This window comes from Lampetra fluviatilis, chromosome 9, assembly GCF_964198595.1.
Source record: "Lampetra fluviatilis chromosome 9, kcLamFluv1.1, whole genome shotgun sequence".
Lineage (NCBI taxonomy): Eukaryota > Metazoa > Chordata > Hyperoartia > Petromyzontiformes > Petromyzontidae > Lampetra > Lampetra fluviatilis.
Window position 1 is genome coordinate 384,236 of NC_136283.1, and position 23,344 is coordinate 407,579.

At 50.5% G+C, this 23,344-nt stretch overlaps 1 protein-coding gene across 5 annotated transcripts in view; it reads right to left on the bottom strand.

Moving 5' to 3' along the window:
* The window catches only part of LOC144934084 (bifunctional heparan sulfate N-deacetylase/N-sulfotransferase 2-like), a 171,751-nt gene that overhangs the window by 60,862 nt on the left and 87,545 nt on the right, over positions 1-23,344 (bottom strand). For 2 of the 5 annotated variants that reach the window (XM_078859458.1, XM_078859460.1), the window contains exons 2-7: positions 17,404-17,929; positions 15,160-15,859; positions 14,159-14,299; positions 13,156-13,314; positions 4,880-5,129; positions 4,262-4,572 (exon numbers count right to left, since the gene is read on the bottom strand). In XM_078859458.1, the coding sequence (XP_078715584.1) occupies positions 4,262-4,572; positions 4,880-5,129; positions 13,156-13,314; positions 14,159-14,299; positions 15,160-15,859; positions 17,404-17,441 (1,599 nt within the window). In that variant the 5' untranslated portion in view covers positions 17,442-17,929. Of the gene's footprint in view, positions 1-4,261; positions 4,573-4,879; positions 5,130-13,155; positions 13,315-14,158; positions 14,300-15,159; positions 15,868-17,403; positions 18,086-23,344 lie in introns of all 5 variants that reach the window. The other 3 variants (XM_078859457.1, XM_078859459.1, XM_078859461.1) reach the window with 2 other exon arrangements.

Genomic DNA, 23,344 nt, shown 5'->3' on the forward strand with positions numbered 1-23,344 from the left:
TGTTTACATGCACTACAACCACGTGATGTGTTTTCAGGTTGTACCGCGTCTTGTTTGGCACGATGTCCGACGATTTGCTCCACGTGCCTGCTGTGAGCTCCTTTGCTTGAGTCAACGGGGAGAGCGCAAATCCAGGGAGAGTGCGACGCCGACACTCCGAATGCGTCGCCATTGGTTAACGGACGTGCCCCTTTCAGCCGGAGTGGCAGCGGTGGTGGCAGCGGTGGTGGTGGCAGCACTAGCGCTTTCCGCGGCTCGCGGTGCAGAGTTTACGCCCCCGGAGAGTGGGGCGCGGTAATGAGTTACGGTAATGAGTCTGGCGCAGCGCCCAGCTTGAGCCCCTTGTAGGGGCTCACCTGCCACTGCGTTCGCGTGGTGCGCTCCTGGCCCCTCCGTGTCCAACGTGAATAATCTGTGTGGAGAAGCCATCGCAACGCTGCCACCGTGGCGTGGCAGCGTTGCACACCAAGCTTGGGACAACCTTCTTACACCTCCCCCAGCTTTCCACCTGCATCCGCCCAGCAGCATAAAATAATACGACCCAGTTGTTCGAACGGCAGGCTGCGTGTGGTGGGGAAAAGTGTGGGTACTTCCGACTCTTCCAAGGCATCTGGCCAACGTGAAAGAGTAGGCCAAAACACCTTCTCTAAGAGCAATTTAGGGCTCCCTCTAGCGCAGGCCATTCCTCCAGCAGTGGCGCGAGGAATCAATTGCAAGGGCTGCGCCTCTTCCTTACAGGAGTGCCGTGTGGGAGTGGTGGGTAGTATTTGTCTCTCCACCCACCCTGTGCCACCGGCCATCCACACCAAACACAGACGTTGCTGTGTTCGAGTGGGCAGAGGAGGCACTTAATAACGCAGCCAGATAGTTATATTTGCCGTGCGCTGCTGTCGGGTCAGGCATAATTTAATGGCTTTCAGACATTTTTGCACAAAATCAAGCAACAAATGCTGATGGGCCAGTAGCACATTTTCACCAAAAGTTTGATTTAAAAATTTTCTCCAACAACACCTCAATCAGGGCCCCATATGACTAGAAAAGGTACAGCCATGATGTTCCCTGCTTACCCCAATCCCTCACCCAGAGAGACAGATGTCAGGTGACGTGGGAGTACCCAAACCCAAGAGCAATCTGCCGATCAGCAGGTCAGCAGTGGGGGGGGGGGCAGTGTTTCAAACGCCACGTGGGGGGATCGACTCGAACCGGCGACCTCTGAATTTGCAATAGGTAAATGAAAGAAGAAATGTAACAAAAAAAGTAAGACCAAAGTGCAACGAAAGTGACCGCCCAGCAAATGCGGTGAGATCAGCGCACACATGGCATTGGCGGGGTTTTGCGAGAGCCATGATGGCTGGAGCGCCGTGCAGTGCTGGGCAGTAAAGCGTCAGCGCTATTATCCCGCGGACACTAAGCTGCAGTCTGAGCCGAATTAAGGAGGTACTTTGTTGAGGCGCGAGCCCTCTTTTATTGCACTGTAAATTGGACTTCCTCAAAAGCAAGTATTATTACAACTCCACCTGACAGCATTTCTTTCCTCACCCACCCATCTCACCACCCTCCCCCACCCCTCTCATATAAATGCACTCTTCCCACATTTATGCACCTTCAAATTGCTCCTCCGAAAGAGGCACTTTTCCCCGACTAATTTCGCATTTAAGCGGTAGAGAGTGGAGCCCTGCTGAATCACAATGATCGAAGGCGGAGGGGAATTATACGAATGCACAGAAGCCATCTTTTGCAGCTTCAAGTGCTCTGGAGAAAAAAATAAAAATATTTTCCGGGGCTTAAATGCAGCCCCGTTGATTCTCAATGTCATTGCACGTCCCCTATACAGGTCTCCTGTGGAAATGACCGCATTTTATATTTATGGAAAAACAATAACGGTGACCTCATTTGTCTCATGGAAACTCCTGACTACAATCAGTTCCCTGGAATTTGACAAGCAGAGATTTAGGGTCCCTCACTGGAGTATGAATGCAGTGCTCTATTCGGCAGATGAGCGGCAGAGTGAGAACCGCCTCGAAAACGAAAGGTTCAGAGTTCAAATCCTGGGTGGGGATGGACTGGGCCCAATCACCCTTTGGAGATCAATGAGCACCGCCTTGTGGGGAAATAAAAAGTGCTTGGCCTCTGAAAAGACTCTCGCCTGCCACAGGAATATGGAATTTCCGATCACTGCCTCAAAGCTGTACACAGGAGATGAGTAACCAATTCTGCAATGCTCAATTGAGCAGGGAATCACATTAACTTTTGTCGATTCGTAAAAAACAACAGATATTACTCTCTGTTGCAGTGTCATTATTATTCCTTACAAAACAAAAAACATATTGTCAGTGAAGCTTTCTTTTTGAAAGGATCCTCTACTGATAACTCTGTGCCTTTGGTTATATTTTTCATTCAAGTGTATCTCTAATTCACCAAGAATGTAGAAGCACTAATCTCTGTTGGCAGCCCTTAGCTAATGGCGAAAATTCAATTCCACATTCTTATGGTGAGAAGGAGTCTAACCACAGGACACCACAAAAGTGGTATTCATTTTATTGACCCTGGAGGGAGATGCACTGAGCTACCCCCCTCCCCCCTTCTCTCCCACCCAGCCCCCCAGACCTCCCCAACCGGGAGTTAAACTCTTGACCTTCTGTTTGCGAGTGGAATGTTCTAAAGCCAGAGCCTCCCGGCCAGATTCTCATCGATCAAGGTCAAGGGGTCATCACAATAAATGGTGTGGTATTCAATGACTACTCACCAACTTGCCCATAAATAATCAACCCTGCCACCAACGCCATCGCCACCATCAACCACCTTCACGGCGACCACATTCACTGCCGTCGCCCGAAATACGACATGTTGGCACGGTGGGTCACACTTGTGATACAGAGCATTGGAGGCAAGGGGTTGGTGAATCGAGTAGATATTTACGTAACTTCCAAACTCGCTGGGCTGTGAGAGGCCAGGAGATGGCAGGACAGCACGTGGGCTTGTGGCACCCATCTGTACCAGGCGTTAGCGTCATGCCCCTCATGCGGGGTTTTCTTTTTCCCGGTAATCCAGTTTACTCAGACGCACCACTCACGAATGGAAGTGGCCAGACATCACAGAGCAGAACTCTCCTGATAAAGAGGCCTATAAAGGTGGGCCATTGCCCAACACAATGCCTATTTATACTAATTTTAAGACAGAGAGTTGCTTGTACACCGCAACCAACACAGCAGCTGTATCACCAAATGATGTCTTTTATTTTTATACACTCAGCGGAGGCTTTTCCAGGATAGATAAATTTCTTTACTACTCGACACCTGACGATGCATGAATTAATTGACTTGGATTGATTCTTGCACTCAACGGTACTCGCATTCACTCGTGCGCGTGAGAGTCGATAATTTACGGTTTTTGCCGCATTAGCGAACGGCACTGCTAGCTGTGCACTCGCATTAGCGGACAGGACAACGCTCTTCCAACATGATGTAAAATAAATGAGAACAATACAAACGGATGGGTAGAAAAATCTAGGCCACTTAAAATCAACTCTTGAATCAAATCGCGACTGTGGTTTGCAAAAATCTACAAATTTCTGTGTGTGGTCAATCACAAGGAGCCCAATTAGTATCTCAATAATAATACTAATCAGCCAATCTGTATGTATTCATCTTTGTGTGTATGTATATTTCTCCGAGACCACTGCACCACATTCAATTAACGAGGTCTCATGTGGAAGCATATATGTAAGTTGTGACCGTGAATGTACAATAGTACGAAAACAAATGCCCTCCTTTGACCCAAAATGTTGGCTTTTTGGTCCCCGACACCCACGACTATTTGTGGTCATAGCCCGGTGTGTGACGTGAGCTCAAACTAGGCACAGGATAAGCAGCGTGTGCCGCTGGGATGGGGCGTGTGTGTGATGTGCAGAAGCCACGACTCTCAGCGGGCTTCCACCTTGTTGGATAAACTGGCGAGAAGAATCAGGATCGCTGATGGCTGGTGATTGGTGAAAAACTGATGATGGTCAGGCAGGTGTTGTTTGAGTGTCATAGGACCGGTTGCCTACCATAGTGTATAAACTGGTGAGCGGTGAGGATCTGCTGAGTCGATGCCTGGCAATGGTGAATGTTTTGCCAAGTTCAGGGGAGTTGGATGTCCATAGGACCCCGGCCATAGGATAGGATGGACGGACCACCACCACCGCCACCACCCCCGCCGCCGTCGCCGCCACCACCACCACCGCTGCCACCACCACCACCGCCGCCACCGCCACCCGTACCTCCACGTCGGCGGGCGTCATGCGAGTCCCCTCCTTCCCGACGAAGATGTCGTCCACGTCCACGAGGATGTAGCGGTCGAGCGGGAGCGCAAGGCGTCGCGCCGTCCGCGCCGCAGCACCGCCGGAGGACGCCGGCCCTGGTGAGCACCACGCCAGTGCGTCCAGGAAGAGCAGCTTGTGCAGCCAGAAGGAGACGCCGTTCCCGAAGAAGACGCGGCGCACGGCGCCGTCGTCAGCTGTGCCGGCGCCGTAGACGGCGGCCGCGTGCCTCCCGGTGCCATCCTCACTGGCACTGTCTGGGTTTCGTGCGTCTGACGGAGAGGGCGACACGGTAGGGGGCGGGGGGGGGGTTTCAGGTGGTGCTGTCATGGTGAGACGAGCTTGGCGATGTGTCATCATAGTCATTATCAATGTTGTCATCGAGATGGCGACATCAAATATATATTTTTATTTATCGTCATCATCTTCTCATCGTCTTAAAAGCTGTCTTGATCCTCGTCGTCAATATGAGAATCAATACGAGAACCACTACCCTATACTAACAACCATCAGCACCAAAAAGTACCACAATCATCATCTTTACCATCATCATCATCCTCATCGACATCGCCCCCCCACCTCTGTTGCTGTGCGCGAGCAGCAGTGGCCGGAACGCGGCGCTCGAGTTGCCGGCCGCGCTCCCAGGCTGGGGGTAGAACAGGGTCCAGTCGGCCCCGGGGAGCGCTCCCCGCTCGGCGGCGCCGCCCCGCGCCAGCCTCAGCAGCGGAGCGTCGACACTCACGACGCCATCGCGCAGCGAGGCGCCGGCTCGGAGCAGCAGCGGGAAGCCCTTGAGCTGCTGCAGACCGGAAGTGCCGCCCTCCCCAGCCTGCAAAGACAAATATCTCCCTCGTGGACTTTGTGGGCAAGAGCTGTAAGCGAGCACCTATTAAGGCTGGCATGGAGGAACACGAGGGGGTGGGTGGCTGGCATCATGCCCAGCCGCCTTTGTCTCCCAGTGGCGATGTTTACACACTGCACCAGGTCCTCATTTAAGTCAACATAGGGGAGGCCCAGGACCAGTGATGCACACTGGATCGTGCTGAAGATTAGCGCTGGGACGATTCGTCAGTTAAAAAGGCGAGAAACCCCCTACAAGCCACGGCCACAGTGACGATGATGATGCCGAGTATGCAATCACAAATCTTGACTTAAAGCTTTCGTGACTACAGAAATTCATATTCTTTGGGTCTTTCAGGAAAGTCACGTAGATAGGTTTAAATGAATAAAAATAAATTAAACAAAAAACTACGATGTTTCGATCACAACACAAGCGATCGTCATCAGGGGGAAAACAGGGGGACAGCTGCTAAACGCCGACTGTTTTCAAGGTTTAAAATGGGTGTAGCCCAAGGGCCATCAACGACGTGGGCAGCTTTTCCCTCTCTGCTTTCCTACATTTCTCATCGTTTAGTTTACAGCATTTCGATTTAGAGACCACAGAAGCGGAAAAGGCAAATTGTTTTAATCTACGTCCAGCCCTCCCATGCATTTAAATCCTCACGAGGCAGCGTTGTCCTAAATAAACCACGTAAAAAACATGTCGAAATGCGTATTCATATTTCGTTTTTCAAAAGACCTTCTTAGCACGTAGCCGATATCATCGCCCTGTCTGAGTGGTGATGGCGTGTGAACGGAGCCAATGTGTTTGTGTCATCGCGGTCGCCGAAATTTCTCCCTCAGAAGATTGTGGGGTGGGTGGTTGGGTGGGTGGATGGGGTGGGTGGTTGGGTGGGTGGATGGGGTGGGTGGGTAGGGTGGGTAGGTGGGTGGGTGGTTGGGTGGGTGGATGGGGTGGTTGGGTGGGTGGGGTGGGTAGGTGGGTGGGTGGGTGGGGTGGGATGGGATGGGTGGGTGGGGTGGGGTGGGAGGGGTGGGGTGGGAGGAGTGGGGTGGGTGGGGTGGGGTGGGATGGGTGGGGTGGGTGGGGGCTCATTGGGATGCGAGCACAGTCCTTGGCCGTGGGGGCGAGACGCGCGGAGCTGCAGCGGCGGAGCGGAATCAAGAGCGGAGCCGCGATGAAGGAGCCGTTTGCGTCTCCTATTGCTGCGGCTCAAATCTCCAGGCACACATGAAAAGCTTTAATCTCGCCCAACCTTTTCTTTCGCTCCTCTGTAAATACCATAAATAAATGAATATCATCACAATAAACGCTTTTTGGGATGGCGGGGGGAGAGGGAGTTTATCTTCTGTAACCCTTTGCCACAGAACACAAAACCCATAACTCACACAAGACCCCTTGCATGGAAGCCAGTACTTAGAGTTTTTGTTATATTTTTTCCTGTTGTGGGAGCAGGAGCTCACTGAAGGATTGTATTCTCAACTCCGTCCTCAGTGGGTGACAGATAAGAAAAATAGAGCGGCGAAGGTCACCGGGTTAAGAAAGAGCAACCGCCAGCACTCAGCTCTTCTGGCGGTGGCTCTGTGACTCCTCAGGGGAGTTGTCTGTTATTGCGATGCAAGCTGTGTTCCGCTTGCGAACGCCTTGCTGAGTGCGAGTGCTGTAGTGGTGGGGGGACAAACCCTGAACAACATTAACACCACTTCATATTCAAGCCGAGCCGAAGAAAAAGGCTCCCACTGCGAGAAGATTACCATATTGTAAACGATGCGCGGGCCGGATCTCGACGGCCGGCATTTAGCAAGTTAATTGGACTTCACCGGTGTTCACATGGCGCCGAAGAACATCTGATCGGACGCCGCTAGAAAAAATACTTTGAATAGTAATAACTTTGCTCTCTTCACTAAACTTGTTTGAGCTCGATCAAACGCTCGCTCAACCCTCGCCCACTGCCCAAAGAACCGTGAGAAAATAATTATCCCGTGCGAAAATGGTTGGGCGGTGCTGAGGACGGCTGTGCGTCCAGTGTTGGTCGGGCTCCAAGTGCGCTGCGTAATAGACGTCGATATTCCTGAACACACCGGCACGCGCACGCTCTGGTGCACAAGTGTCGGTGTGTGTTGTGTATCGGAGAAGTAGCGCAGTGGTTAGCGCACTACATGCGATACGAACCCGGCGACCCGAGTTCGATGCCCACTCGTGACAAATAACTGCGGTGAATATTTGAATAAGTATTGGGCCTCTCCTAAGTGGAATCAGCCTTAAATGAGTACCTGGTGCATTGTGCAAACATCAGCAGTGGGAAGACAAAGGCGGCCAGGCGTGGTGTTGGCCACCCACCCCCTTGTTTGCCGTGCCAGCCTTTATGGGTGTGTAATTTGAGAATATATCCGGCTCACTGACGTATCACACCTTGTCATGGTGATTGGCTCTGCCGGTCCTAGTTTACAGCCAATGGGGGGAAGCCTGGGGGCATGGCCCTGACGTGATGGAAGGGTGACAGCTATGGAAATTGGTTCTGTTGGCTTTGGCCTCAGCCAATGGGGAGATGAGTCAGGGGCGTGGTCCCGGGAGCTGACGAGGGAGCCTGGAAGATTCGATGCAGGCTAATGAGGATTGGCTGAAGCATACCACGTGACCCGGGGATTAAATAGGGGTAGAGAGGAACGACACGTGGTCAGAACGGGAACCAACGGAGGAAGGAGCCACGCGAGAGCGGGGCTCCGAGTTGCCACGTGGCAGTGCGTCTCTCTCGGTCTATCTGCCCCTTCACGTTGTCTATCAGCAGCGTGAAGTAGATGTAACACGAAGTGAATAAAAGGCTGATTCCAGAAGTCGTCTCAAAGAGTCTTATTACAGGTGCTTGCTAATGGCACTTTCACCAACAGCCTGGTAAGGCTGTATGGAGGTTTTGAGCACGACATAATGACAATGATTCACAGTCCAGCCATTTGCTGAAAGAGGGCCATCTCCCATGCTGTGGGGGTTGCTTGACTATGGTTCAGAGTCAGTTGCTAGAGAGAACAGTGCTGGACCGGTTCAGATATCACTTGCCACTGATGAGAGCTGTGGTCGAGGATAGAATTCATGTTTCTGGGTTCATAGCGCAGTGAGCGAACCACTGAGCCACAAATCTCCAGAGCTGCATGTTCATATCGTCATCTATGTTTGCAACCCTGAGGCAATAGTTGAATGTCCATATTTCAATGCAGGGAGCCAGTCCTCCCAAAGATCAATCACTGTTGATGACACACTAAGTGACTAGACGATGATTCATTAATGGAAAGCGTTCTGCAATTTAAAGTTCTGACCTGATATGGACAAGGAGGATGATGCAGTCTAATATCCCACCGGTTTCAGTCCCAGTGTGACATTCGCCAGAATTTTGGGACCAGTTGCGTAGTTATCGAGTGTGCAGTAGGGCTGAACAATTTGGGGAAAATATCTAATTGCGATTTTTCTGACAGATATTGCAATTTCATTTGCGATTACATTTTTTAAAGTCAAGCTTCAGTTCAAAATTCACTGTGTAATAGATTTAAAACATGTGATGGAGCATTACCACATGATACCATCAAAATATGAACTGCTCTATATATTCTAATGCAAGGATGAGAACTTAAAAAATATTAATTGCTTCCGACATGTATTTATTAAAATGTTGTAATTGAAATAGAACAATCGAACATTAAACAATTGTTAAATTAAATAAATAAAATTATAATAATAACAAACCAAACAATTCCAAAAATAAAGTAATAGGACTTTTCAAATCGCAAAAAATCGCAGCCTTTGCGATTTGCTAATCGCATTGCTTCAAATTGCGATTTCGATTTCAAATCGATTAATCGTTCATCCCTTGTGTGCAGGCAGGGCAACTGCACCAGGATCCACGGGCCGAAAGGATCCATCCACTGGGCTATGAATGTGTGTGCATTTGGGAGGAGTGAATTGGATAGGGGAGGCCAATTTTCTTCCCTACACAAGGGCTCATCCCAACCACGCTACACCATTATTCAGACCTCCATCAGGGACAAAGACACGCCCAGCTTCCTCTTGGAACTTCAGAACAATGGGAACTGGTGCTCGCTCGCTCTCGAAGAGAGAGAACCATTCAGAGGCGCGAGGAGGAACCACAACGGGAAGGCAAGCAGCAGCAGTAGCGGCCAGGTGGCAAGCCGGTGCCAAATCTGAACACCCCCCCCCATCCAAGCTTCATGGTCCTCTGTATACGAAGGTGTTACCTGCCAATGAATGAGTGTTTACATGTTGGAGGAAAAAGAGCACCTGGATGAAACCCTGTGGGTATGAGCTCACAGAATTGTGCTTTGTGTCCTTACCAATATACCACCAGACATAAACAAATAATAATACTCATTTCATTTTATAGAGCGTCATTCATGCAATTGCATCCCACAACGCTGCACATTATTCATCCAGTTCCGTACACAGATAATACAAAAAACAAAACCCCACTAGCAAATAAAAAAGGAATACATAAATAACGAGAAAAAATACACACAAAAAGAAAAAATAATCGCAAAAAAATAATTTTAATAAATGAATCCGCTCGGTCTCCATACCCCAGACCACAATCTGACACATGGCATAAAACAACAACAACACTCACAATGCGACACGCAAACGATAACCACTAAACACTCGAGTTCATATCGTCTGCTTGTTGAGCACAGACCCCAATATTACTGCCCGCGTGTCTGTAGATATAAACAGACGCGGACATAATTGTTATTGTTGTTGTTAACGCAGTACAGTGGTAGCAACAGGACCATGCATCCATCCTTGAGACCGGCAACGGGCTTTTTGCGTGTGAACGCGGCTTTAATTGGCCGGCTTGCTGAAGGTGTCTTCCAAGCCACGGGGAAGTAATTGCTCGTCAGGCCACTGACAGAGTCCTGGCGCATTAATTGGCTCACTCCATCGCTCCACTCCCGGTACCGTTAGGCCCGCCGCAGCCACCCGATTCGATGGCCTCCACGTTTGTTTTCTGTCGCTCCTATTTTGCGGCCCTGATTACTTTCTTTTCTCGTCTCTCCCGACGAGCCGACAACCCCACTTCGCCACGCGTTATTCGCGACTTCACACAAAACAACAACGGCGACAAACAGCGGCAAAGAAAGATGCTAATCTTACTGAGCCGCCGGGCACCGAACGCCACATTTTTAATGAAAGTGGCGCGTGCGTGGATTCTTCTTTCTGTAAGTGAGCCTCCCGCCCACTACAAAGCAGTTGCCAAGTAAATTGGTCCGAATGGCTGCGCATTGGTCCTGTCACTCTGGTGGCCGCGTCGCGCGATGAAGCGGCCTCCCTCTCCGTGGGGTTAAGTGACTGTAATGGCTGCACCGCTGGGCGCGAGCTGATTCCGCCTCGCCAAGCACTATCCTACCGTGGCCGCAACTCGTAGCACGCACTGCTGATGATAATGCTCGTTATGAAAATGATGCTGATAATTGCTATGATGCTGCTAACGATCAGTCTGATGCTCCTGCTGATGATGCTTATGATTGAGGTGATGATGATTAAGATGATGATTGGGATGATGAGTGATGCTGCTGATGATTATTGATATTATTATGATGCAAATACTTCTGCTGTTTAAACTAATTCTGCTGCTACCTTTTGCTGCAGCTGCTGCTTATTATTTATGCATGCTACTGATGATTCTCATGTTGTACTGCTGTTGATGTTGCTGCTGGCAATGATTATGACAATTGTGATGATGAGTCTTCTGTTGAAATGTATACTCGGGTGTGTCTCTAAAGGCTTTTTTTCTCATGAATCAAGTTTGAAACTGCTGGTGTTGGGCCCCCTTAGACGCACAGCTGAGGTGCATAACTGATTAGGAAAATAAGTAGCCGTACACCAGTCTACAAACTGTTCAGTTCTAAACCTTGTATTCATGTAAATCGTAGCAGTCCCCATTGTGCAACAAGCACCATCTCCAGCTCCGCTCGACTCGATCTCTCCAGCCTCTCGACCTACACGCTGCGAGGAAGGGCCACTACCAGGAACGTCACCGATGATATACGTTTCTTTTCACGGCCGCAGTGTTATTGACAAACGCGTTGTGTTATCTTGCTAAGTTGTGTTTTTGCACCACTGGCTAAAAGCAGCAGCAGCACCAAATTATTTGCTGGATTTGAGCTGATTGATTTTTGGATGGTGGCTTCCTTTAATAACACACAATCACCACAGGGAGCATTCTATTCCTGCATATGGCGAAATGCCGATGTCGGAGCCTGCTCGCCACGAGAAGGCTTCACAGTGGTTTACGGGATGATCCAGAATTTGGGTTGCTTGGTCAGAGTAAAAACCTCCTTTTTAGTCTAAAACATCACACCTCCTTCCTTTGACATTCGATGAACACGGTCGTGAAACCATCAACCGCACCGGAGCATCAATACACGCATCTCCTTCATAAATGGAAAATTTTATACACAAGCCAGCATCGTCCGATTGTGGATAAGAAGCCCAAACTATGGAATATATGTTTAACACGTCGGCTTTTGTGACCAATATTATCCATAATGCAAGTTGTTTGGGTTAGATCGCATATATATGGAATAAATATAGTAAGCCCATAGACACATAAAGAGACACATAAGGACTCATAACAATACAAAGAGACACATGTGCATATAGACACAGAGATCCATAGAAATACATTAAAGACAAGCCAAAGTATTGCAAATCTGGCTATGCAACGCAAACTATGAACCATACAGTAAACCCACAGAGACATATAGAGACCCATAAAGATACACAGAGACACATAGAGATACATAGAGATACATAGAGACATGTAGAGATACATATATACCCATAAAGATGCATAGAGACACATAGAGATGCATAGAGACCCATACAGATACACAAAGACACATAGAGATACATAGAGACATGTAGAGATACATATATACCCATAAAGATACACAGAGACCCATAGAGATACATAGAGACATGTAGAGATACATGGAGACCCATAAAGATACACAGAGACACGTAGAGATGCATTCGAGATATGTTAAAGACAAGCCACAGGAGTGCAAATGTGGCAATGCAACCCGCGGGGCAGCAGAGCTTCTTGCGCGCAGATTGTTCGACGCCGTTGCCTCTTCACCTTCACGGAGAGCCACGAGGGCAGATCTGTCATCGCGCTTAAATCCCGCGAGAGGCATCAGCCCGCCGTCCCGTAGGTCACACGTCACGGCCGACCCTGTGAGCGCTGTCCTCCAACCACGATCATTTATCTGACTGGATGGTGCGCATGGGCGGCCGTGGCTTGGGCAAACAGGGCTAGCCCTAACCGCCTCACATCTGTGATGGGTGCTCGCCAACAGCACACTTGCCTCAATGGTCAGGTGAAGGCTACACGGGGAATCTTTGTTGAATGTTTGTCACATCTATGCATGGGTTAGCACACTGCTCTACGAGCCCCATGGCCCGAATTCGATTTCCTCTCACCGCTAACATCAGTGATGATGCTCTGAACCGGTTCTGGGCTTCCCCCTATACAGGTCTACTCAGCCTTAAACGAGTGCCTAGTGTAATGTGTAAGCAACATTGAAGGAGGCCTGGACACAATGCTGACTCCACCTCCCCCTCGTGCACCATAATGGCCTTCATAGGTGCTCATTAACAGCACTTACCCAACAGCCTGTGTAGGCATATGTATGTGTGTATGTATTTGTATGCATATACTTGTTTGCATGTACATGCATATGTACGTGTGTGTCGTACACGCGTGCGTGCGTTCACGTATTCACACAAACGCAAGGGTCCACCGTAGTGCTTTTAACCGAATGTTGAGGCAAGTGCCGTTAGCGAGCAGCACGACAAACACGAGTGAGTGCTGAAGTTTAAACACTGTACTAGGTAGTCGTTGAAGGCCGAGTCGACCAAGGGGAGGTCCAGGACCAATTCAAATATGCGAGCGAGATGTCAGTCGGGTGGCCGGGTTCGTAGGGGGTGCGAGCAGGCGGCCGTCGCTCACCCTGAGGAAGGCCACAATGCCGACGGCGAATTCGAGGCAGTAGCGGTCGAGCAGCTCACGGTTCCACGCGTCCATGGCGGCGTAGCGGTGCACGTTCTCAAACACGACAGCCGCAAAGCGCCCGGCACCGTCCCTCCTCGTGAGCGTCGGCAGGTCGCCCTTCACAAGCACGCCGAGTGGCCCGGCGGGTCAGGGGTCACATCCAGCACGGCGGACACTCTCACTGCCACAACTCAGTTCCCCGCTCGAGGTCCCCCCACCCCTCCCACCTTGTCCCCCCTCTCACACCCTCCTCTCCCCCACTCTCGTCAGTTAATTATTGGCTTTGAGTCCACGCTTTGTGTGGCCTACACGGACGGTCTCTGAGTCGATCATCCTTCGGTGGTCGTCTCCAAGCGCTTGTGGTTCATTCAATGGGCTCCCCATGGTGACTATTCAGGTGCCTGACCCAGTCTCCCAGCAACAAATTATTGAATGACACATTAAGCCGTGCCCGCATATTTTCTACGCAAAAACAAAAATCTCCCTGGCAGCAGTGCCCTTGTGAGAGTTGCCACTTCTAAGGAACCAGGGACAAACAAACACGGCATTATTGTTATTACTACAGTAACGAAAGTTACGCAAACCAAAACCTTCGATTTTATGGAAATAATCACATTTCCGAGTACAGCTACCACAGAAAGCAGGACGATACAGTCATTGCAGACCGGGTTTGGTATTTGTTTTTTGTAGATTTTCAACGTAGTTTTTACGGATTGTTAGTTGCATCATGTTCTCACTTAAGGCGAGTTGTTGTTTTGCTGTTTCTCACCTGCACACATTGCTCATGGTCCTGGGAATGCCAGGATAGGTGGCAACCCTTGAGATAAAGGATGTGGACAAGAGCAAGGCGATGTATTTATCACAGAATGTCCACCCGGTTCGTCGTTCTACGAGTCACCGAGTAATTTGCGACCTCCACGACGGAGCCCCTGCAGCCTCAGCGATGCCAGCCGCCCCTCACCTTGAGGCCCGTGGCCGCTGTCTCAGCCTGGTAGCGGAAGCGTCCGGCCTCCAGCACGGCGACGATCTCCTGCCCGGCGGGCGAGTAGTGGCTCTCCAGGAAGAGCAGCACAACGGGCTCTGTGCGCCACACCGTGCCGTCCTGCACCGCACGGCACAGCCCGCTCAGCCGCAGCCCGAACACGGCTCCACGCGGATCGCAAAGCCGGGGAGCAACTTTAGCGGGCGCTCCTTGCCCAATTCATGAGTGACTGCCCATCCAAACATCAATCAGGCTGAAATCCACTTAACTTCCTATGTCTGAGGAGATTGGGTGCATTCCAGCTGATTTAGTTAGGAAGAGTTTCCGGATACATGGACCACATTCACGGACCTTGTGATGGCAGCATGGGAGTTTCAACGCTGCCTCGGTAATCATGAAATAAATAATCGCAAGTTAATGTACCATCTCTCATGATGAGCGATTATTTCAACTGAAAATATGGTTATCAGAACTGGACCTCATCATGAAAGCAGGATGAAAACTTTTCAAGGTAACCAAAAGATAGCAATGGATTATTTAATCTATCTGTGCAGAGCTTTGCGTGTAACCCCTTGTATGCATGGTAGGTTTCCTCTCCCACATGCCAAACTATCATAAATGGAATTGGCCAAACATCCCATTACAGGACCCTCTTGAAAGACTGTCTTGAGAGTGGAACTTTCCTGGATAAAGGGCATTATATTGCACTTGACTTTAACATCGCAGTTATGCAGATCAATTATAATGTACTAGATTAAAAACGTGCATCCCTATGCTGAATAGTTTTCCATGCTGTGCCGGCGATGGGGCGTTGCTTCAACATACTTCACCACGGTGCTCAGTGCAGTTCTAATAAACCACTCACCATCGGTGTGAACAAGGGCCAGGACTCCAACTTAGGTCACCAGTTTCACAGGATCAACCGCTCCGCTACAATTATTTGAGAATTAGAAACAAAAATCAGTGGCAGCCCCTGGTACCTGCTGCAGCTGCAGTGGAGATGGCCCAGCCGGGTGATGCTGCACTCCCCTTGGCACAGCGGGCCGCTCGGGGACCTGGGAGGGAGTGGGGACGCTTGGGCTTCTCCCCCGCAGCTTCGCCTTGCCCGTCACCACCCGGTACGCCTCCCTCTGCTCCGCGCCGTTCTCCCCATCTCTCGGGTGCCTCCTCACCTCGTCCCCATCTCTGCCCTCCGTCCGCGCTCTGCTCTCCCTGCTCCCCTCTCCCTTCTTTTCCCCATCTTCCGCGTGCTTCGCCGTGCCGCTTTCCACGTCCGGGTCCCCGTCTTCCTCCTGCTCCTGCTCCCCTCTGTCCCGCTCCTCCTCCTCCTCGTCGTCCTCTTGCTCCGTGGACGTGGCGACCAGGCAGGGCCTCAACGGCCGCAACTCCATCCTCCCCCAGGCGTCAGCGCTGCGCGCCGCGGTCGCCCACTCGTCCCCGCCGGCCCCCGGCGCCACCGGGGAGCCGCGAGCGGCCACTTGGCGAAGCGCCGGCGGGCTGGGCGACACGGGCGTCGCCTTGCCGCCGCTCGACACGTAGTACGCCAGCAGCGCCAGCGACAGCACGCTGAACACGAGGAGCAGCGCGACCATGCGCCGGAGGTCTGGCCCGCGGCACAGCCACGGGCTGACCGGCGACGGCACCATCGTGGCCGCCATGAGGCTTGCCCGTTCAATCCGTCTGGGACGCTGGTAATAGGTTCGTAGTTATGACCCAGGTGATAATGATGGCTCTCGCAACCGAGACAAAAAAAAGTTGAGAAATTTTTGAAGGTTTGCTTTTATGGGTTTTCCAAGTGTGCGTACGCGGGATGGAGATGAGACACTTTGAAGGGGGAGATCGCTCTTCACACCACTGTGCTAGAGAAAGCGCATTTCCTTACTCCTCACTTTTATAGATTTAGAATCGCATGGGAGCAGCCAGTGTTTTGGGTTGTTTGTTTCCCCCCCCCCACCCCCAAATGAACAGACTCACAATTCCGACTGCGATAATAATGACAGTTATTATTTCACAATATTTAATAACCTGTGATCGAACCAATCCACGTTTGTGGGCAATTTGTATTTGCTGCATTTCCAATTTCAGCCACCTTATGATTAGCCTCCATGCTGTTGCAGCATAGTGGGACAACGGCGACAAATCAATCCACCGACAACGCCACCATCAAGCAACTTTTCAAGAACGTTTCGAAAAAACATAATAATATTATTATTTCCCTGTCAAGTAAGGCTGAGTAATCTTTTTGTTACAAAAATCTAAACTTTTTTCTCCATCGAGCTAAGTTCGTATACTGCTTATCCAGCAAAGTCAAGTTTCACATCCACAGCTCGTCAGTGGCAGAACGGCGACAGAGGCCTCCAATGTGCATAACCAGAAAGATGCGATGCCTGGCAGCCTTTTGAATTTCTTCCACCAGTTCCCAGCCAAAAATATCATTCCTAAATCAATTATTAACTTGCATTTATATATGTTGAACTTCTTTCGGACCGTATGTAGCCATCCGTGCTAATCAGTAGTAGTCAGTGGGCAGATCCTGTTAAGTCGTAATGTTTGGATTTAATAGAAGTAATATTTTCGCTGCCATTTACATGTCATTTTAAAAATATTCTCACATGGCCAGAGCAAGGTTTAAAAAAAAAAATCTTGCTTTGCTTGCAGTTTTTATAATTATTTTAAAATCTCCTTTTCCTATAATGTGTGCAGTGGAAGCTGCGAGAGCAATGGCTGTTCGTGGGTTTTCATTTGCATCACCGTAGCTCCTTTCACCTCTTGAGGCATCACAGATGGTCAAAACAGGGCTTCGAAAAACAACCCCAACACGTGAGCAATCAGCTGAATGAGAGGGGGTTGTTGGGTGAGGGAATCAGGATGGCTTCTGAGATAAGAGGGCCTAAAGCTTGCTCTACTGCACGTGCCTGGCGTGGCCTTAGCATAACTCCCACACTGCTCACTGCGCCACTCACCTGCTCCCTCTCACCACAACTGCTGACCACACCACTCACCACACCACTTGCCACAAGCCACTCAGAAAAGCGTAGCTCGCCCTACCGCCACACAACTAGCCGCTCATCACACTATCGTAGCGCTCACCAACCCGCCTTCCGTACAGCTTACCAAGCCACCCACACTGCTTACCATACAACTTACTACTCCACTGGCCCCACCACCGCGCCGAACGCCACGATGCCGGCAAAGGGCTCGCAATGCCCAACCACGCCACTCACCGCGCCACGCCGGCCAAACAACTGCCGCCGAGCGCCATCCGCCACTCTAGGTGACCATGGCGCCAGGCCGGCGTTGGCGGCGGGCCCAGCGACCCGTCATAGCGAGAGCGGCGCTCCCCCGGCCAGCTGCAATGCGAGCTTCGCCGAACCCCGCAGCCACCGCCGCCGCCGACACCACGGACGACGTTGCAGGTCTCCGCAAGCCTCGACGTGCTCACGAGAGGTCAGACCCGAGGGGTTGGGTCCTTGCCAGCATCGGTCCCATTCCTCGTTCGCGACGGCCACAGAACTCCTCGACTGTCGGCTCAGTCTCGAACTTGTTTCAGTCTTTCTATCTTCTTATTCTTATTTTCAGTCGATCAATCCCACAGGGGGCGATCCCGGCTGGTGGACTGTCGAGTTGACGTCCACTCCACGCCTGCAAAATCCTCCGGTGTTTGGATTGCGCCGCCGAGTCGGGGAGCAGCGTCTGGTCACCGTCCACCTTCACTCGTTCTACTCATTCACATCCTGCCTTCATTATTCCCTGCAAGGGGAGTGACGCAGAGAGGTGATTGCGACGGGGAGGAGGAGTAGGAGGGAGTTCTGCCTGCAGCTGATTTCTCTCAATCTCGCAGGGCTCCCAGAGGGGTTTGCAGCAGCAGCAGGAGCAGCTCGGAGAGCGATGAGCATCCACAAGAGCCTAATGGGGCGAGGTTGTGGTGGGCACAGGGGGGGGGGGGCTCATATGAGAGGAGGCCGAGTCGGGATATTTAATCAAAACAATGAGACGGCCAGGTGAGCTGGCCAGGTTTGGCGGCGATGATGACACGGATACCGGATGGGACTGGGCGTGTCGCCGTCGCCACTGTGCGGTGTTTTTAAAACGTTCCTCTGTGTCAAATAAAACGTCGCCACGTGCGGGGTTCGTTTTGTTCTTTAACGCATCGCCGCAAAACGACACATTTCCCCCGTCCCGCTGCGCGAGGGGTTCACGTTCGCATCCAACTCAAGAGAACGACGAGCGCTCCGAGTTCTCAATCCCAAATAATAATAATAATTATATAATAATGTGAGATGGTTAAATCGAGAGGCCAAACCGCAATCATCATCAGCATCATCATCACCACCACCAAATTTACCAGCATCATTGACGGGCTCATCAAAGACGAATTCGAGGCGGTAACAAAGTGCAGGCTGGAATTGCTGAGGTACGACAGAGGGGCGCCATCACTTTAAGTAAAGATTTCCATTGATTTTGTCGATTTTTGTTCAAAACCAACGTTTTCGGTGCAGCATTAGCAGTACGTCGGGCAACCTTGAGTCATATAAACTAGACTTTAGCCCAGCCTCAACCCCCATTAGGTACTCTTTGGTTATTTCGGTAAAGTCACGTAGGTGAAAAAAAATAACTACATTAAATCACGACGTTTCGGAAGCAACACAAGCCTCCGTCATCAGCTAGGACAGCCACAGCAAGAAACAATTTGCTGGAGTGGACAAGAGCTGCTCGTAACAAGATATTAGATAAGGCAAGAGGAGGGGGAGGGGGGGGAGCCAGGTGTTTGGACCCTAAATTGTCCACCGAGGTCCGAACTGAGAAAAGCTTCATCTAGCGGATATTCACTGCCCGATGTTGACTCTGTCAGGACCGTACACTCATCGCAGGATTTGACACTGCTGATGAGACCCAAGTGTTTCAAACTGGTGTTTAAAAAAGCAGAGAAAGGAAACTGCACATATGATCCATCATACAGGTTTGCACATATGACCTTCCTCTTCCCCCGTGACGCACACGCCCCACTGATGCAGTTGCGTGGAGAAGCCCCAGTCCAGTGGTTCTCAACCAAGCGGTCTGCGTACCTCTGGTTGAGAACCAATGCTCCAGTCTAGTGAGGGCCAATTCACCAAGAACTGTGATGCATTCTGGTGGTGAGCCATCATTAATTAGCCGGGTAAATTTAACCCTGCAATGCCAACGCAGTTTTGTTATATGAGGAAAGCTACTTTATGGAACTAGATTCTGATTCTTCTTTCTGCTGTCCTGCCACAATGTACTGGGTACGCAACACGCAATAATAGCAGAAAAAGTAGAAACTTGCCATAATTCCTAATGAGTCTTGTAACCTGGTTCACGAGTTTTCCATTAAAAGTCCGTAACGGTATTGTTTAAAATGAACTCGGTTAAGTAAATAATTGTCCTGTATTTGCATTCCTTATTTTTTTATATGCAAAAATAAAAAGGTGAAGGAACCTCGGATATGCATTGCGTTAAGCGTCAGTGATGGAGTGAGAGAGTGTCTGAGTGGTGCAGTGGTGGGGTGGTTGAGTGGTGGATGGTGGGTGGTTAAATGGTGGTGGAGTGTTTTCGTGGTCAGAGCGAACTCGTCGCTCATTGCATTTGCAGGCAGCGGTGATTCCCTGCGGAGGACCGGGTGAGATTGTGCCCCTCTCATGAACAAAAGTCCCCTTCTCCACCGCCACTGTAAGTTTCTCCCCCCCCCCCCCATTCAAAGGAAGCTGCCCAGGGTGTGGCTAGAAACGCACCCAAATTCAGCATCAAGAGGCCATCACTTCCTTCCTTCTGACAGCTTGCACAGCATTTGCATGATCTCTCTTACAGTCGCAACCGCATGACGTCACGCAAGCCCCTTTTCAACTCACGCGCTCAAACTTCAAGAGTGGAACTTTAGCCCTTATGATGTTTTGAAAGCCAAATGGAATTCATAAAAAAAGTCCCAAACACCTCCTGAAAAACCCAACACAGAAGATTCCAGGCGTCGATCTTCCGGGAGGCGTATGGGAAGCAGCAGCTCTAAACCACATTTGCATGAACCGTGGCGGCAGATGTGAATATTGATGCACAAATGAGAATTTTAAAAAATATCTGGTCAGTGTTTGACTGCGGTCACCAACCATGGAACGTATCACGACTCAGTTCCACATTCACAAATACGAATCAGGAGGAATCATTACAGCAATGATTAATCACTCCGTCATACCCCTGACAATGATCTGGTTCAACCACCTCGATGTAAACTTATAATTGTTGCTCTACATCAACATCAGTCAAACGAAGACGATCCCACTCGTGGAGTCTGACACCGAGAATGTGCACATGGGTGTCCCCCAGCCCCCACCTCCCCGCCCCCATCCTATATTTAGTGATCTCATTCCATCTGTGTCCATACTCGCTGCTGTTCATGGAGGCTCGCTTCCATGGGAGCATTGTTATCACTGTTGTGCTTGCTTGACCCATCATGGCTACCGCAATGTTACTCGCATGATTTGCTTATTGTGTGGCGATGCATCGCTCAGCCCCAGTGTGCAGGCTGTGCAACTGCACAGAGCCGCGTGGGCAGGAGTGACTCCGGTGCCGGGCTACAAAGAGGGCGGGGGGGGGAACGGAGAATAGTGCAGCCCCCCCTCCCCATGTATATCCTTGACCAAGGGCACATGATGCCAACCACGCTGCTCAACTTGGTCAATTCACTACATTGCTTACGGACCACATAATTAAACTTGACAATCTGCTATCGGCTAAGTGACAAATACATTCATATGAAGATATTTTTTTAATACGCTTATTCAAAGTTAGGTAAATTGTGGCTACGGTGCGGGCCGTTTGTTGCAAACACGTCAGAGCCGATATGATCTTCTCTGTTTCGCCTGTGGATCGTGTTAATATTCCCAACCGCGTGGTTGCAACGCGCAACAAAGGAGGCTATCAGTCAGCCAGGTCTCCCCTGCGAGAGAGACAGAGACGGTGTTTTTTTTATCTCAACGAGCTGTCGCCCGACCGAAAATAAAGCGATCGGGTTGTCTCTGATTTTCATCAGGCATCTCGCATTGCATTGTAAAAATGGGAATGAAAATACATTTACAGTCTGCTCCACATAACAGCCGCACCACGATCGCAGAGTCTCTTTCAATCAACGGTAACAAGTGCCAATGGAGGAGCACCACCTTGAAGACTTATCGGGAAGAAGGGGGCGGTGGTGGTGTCGGTGGTAGAGGAATAGCACGAGAGAGATAAATTGCTCATTTTCTGCTCTACCCTGACTGACATGGGACGCGCAGTCCAGCCGCGAGTGAGCGCCGTGGACACCACAGCAACAAGATAGGGAGGGCGGGCGGGGTGGGGAGAGGTGCAACGTCACCCACGTGGATGGAATTCAGTGAGAAATAATCTAGATATACACAAAGATCCCCAGTAGAGCCTTTACAGAATGTCGGGGCAAGTACTCTCAGCGAGCACATATTAGGGCCGGCATGGCACACGAGGGGGTGCTCAACACCGCGACGCCCAGCCAGCCGCCTTTGTCTCTCCAATGCTGATGTTTGCACACAGTACCTGGTATTCATTTAAGGCTGAGTAGAGGTGTAGTAGATAAGGGGAGGCCAGGACCGACCCAGGTGATTCGTCACCGATTTTGGCCAAGAGCGGATATTGAAATCAGATGGCCGGGGTTCGTAGCACAGCACGCTAACCGCTGTGCCATCGCTACCCATAAAAAATATATCTTCATACATATATACTGTACAGCCCACATACATCATATACAATACACACAACGCACGTCACAAGTGGCGAGCGTGCATCTCAAGGCGGCTGTCAGCTGCCGCTCCTCGTGCTACTGCTGCAAGGAGCATCCGTAGCCAGACTCCTCCATCACGAGTATCAGAGCTCGATTTCCAACATTTTACAAATCTCAATCTCATTACACGATATTTTACACAATTATTTTCATTCAATTGCGCGCGACTCTCTTAATTATTTTCACCGTATCAGTTTCCTTTTTTTCCCCCGACAGCCTGCCATTTAATAACACCGTATGTTTCCAAACGACTGACTTCCATGCTCAAATATTATTTGTAGAAAGACAGCCAACAAGAAGTGTTAAATAACGATAGGGGAGCGTCATATCAACCACCAGTAGCAAAAGCATCACCACCATGAGTAGCAGCATATTCACCAGCAGCAGCACCATCATCAACAGTACCACCAGCAGCAGCACCACCTCTAGCATCAGCAGCACCATCATCAACAGTACCACTAGCAGCAGCACCACCTCTAGCATCAGCAGCACCATCATCAACAGTACCACTAGCAGCAGCACCACCTCTAGCATCAGCAGCACCATCATCAACAGTACCACTAGCAGCAGCACCACCTCTAGCATCAGCAGCACCATCATCAACAGTACCACTAGCAGCAGCACCACCTCTAGCATCAGCAGCACCATCATCAACAGTACCACTAGCAGCAGCACCACCTCTAGCATCAGCAGCACCATCATCAACAGTACCACTAGCAGCAGCACCACCTCTAGCATCAGCAGCACCATCATCAACAGTACCACTAGCAGCAGCTGCACCACGAGTTGCAGCAGCAGTACCATTAGCAGAGCAATATCACCACCACCACCACCACGAGCAGCTGCGGTATCACTACCACAAGCATCAGCAGTACTACTGCCACCACTAGCTGTAGCAGTTTCAGCAGCAACACCACTGCCAGCAGCATAATCACCAGTATCGGCAGCAGCACCAATAGCATCAGCAGTAATAGCAGCAGCAGTGCCCACTATTAGCAGCAGTAGTACCATCGGTGTCAGCAGTACTACAAGCAGCAACACCACCACGAGCGGCAACAGTGCCACTAGCAGTACCACCAGCACTAGCAGCAGTACTACTCAATACTACAAGCAGCAGCACCACGACGACGAGCAGCAGCACCAACCAGTCCCAGCATACAAATCAGAGACACTGTGGACGAACATTCTTGAGCGTCGTGATGCTCAGCATCGCACGCGCGCGGCGAATTGCGAGTGAGCGCGCGCGCGCATTGGATGCACCCACACGAGGCCGCAGCGCGTGGCCTTGCATGCGCCCGCGCGGCAATGCTCTGGGAGGGCGCGCATTGTCCTCTTGATATGACACAAAGAGAACTGGAGATGAA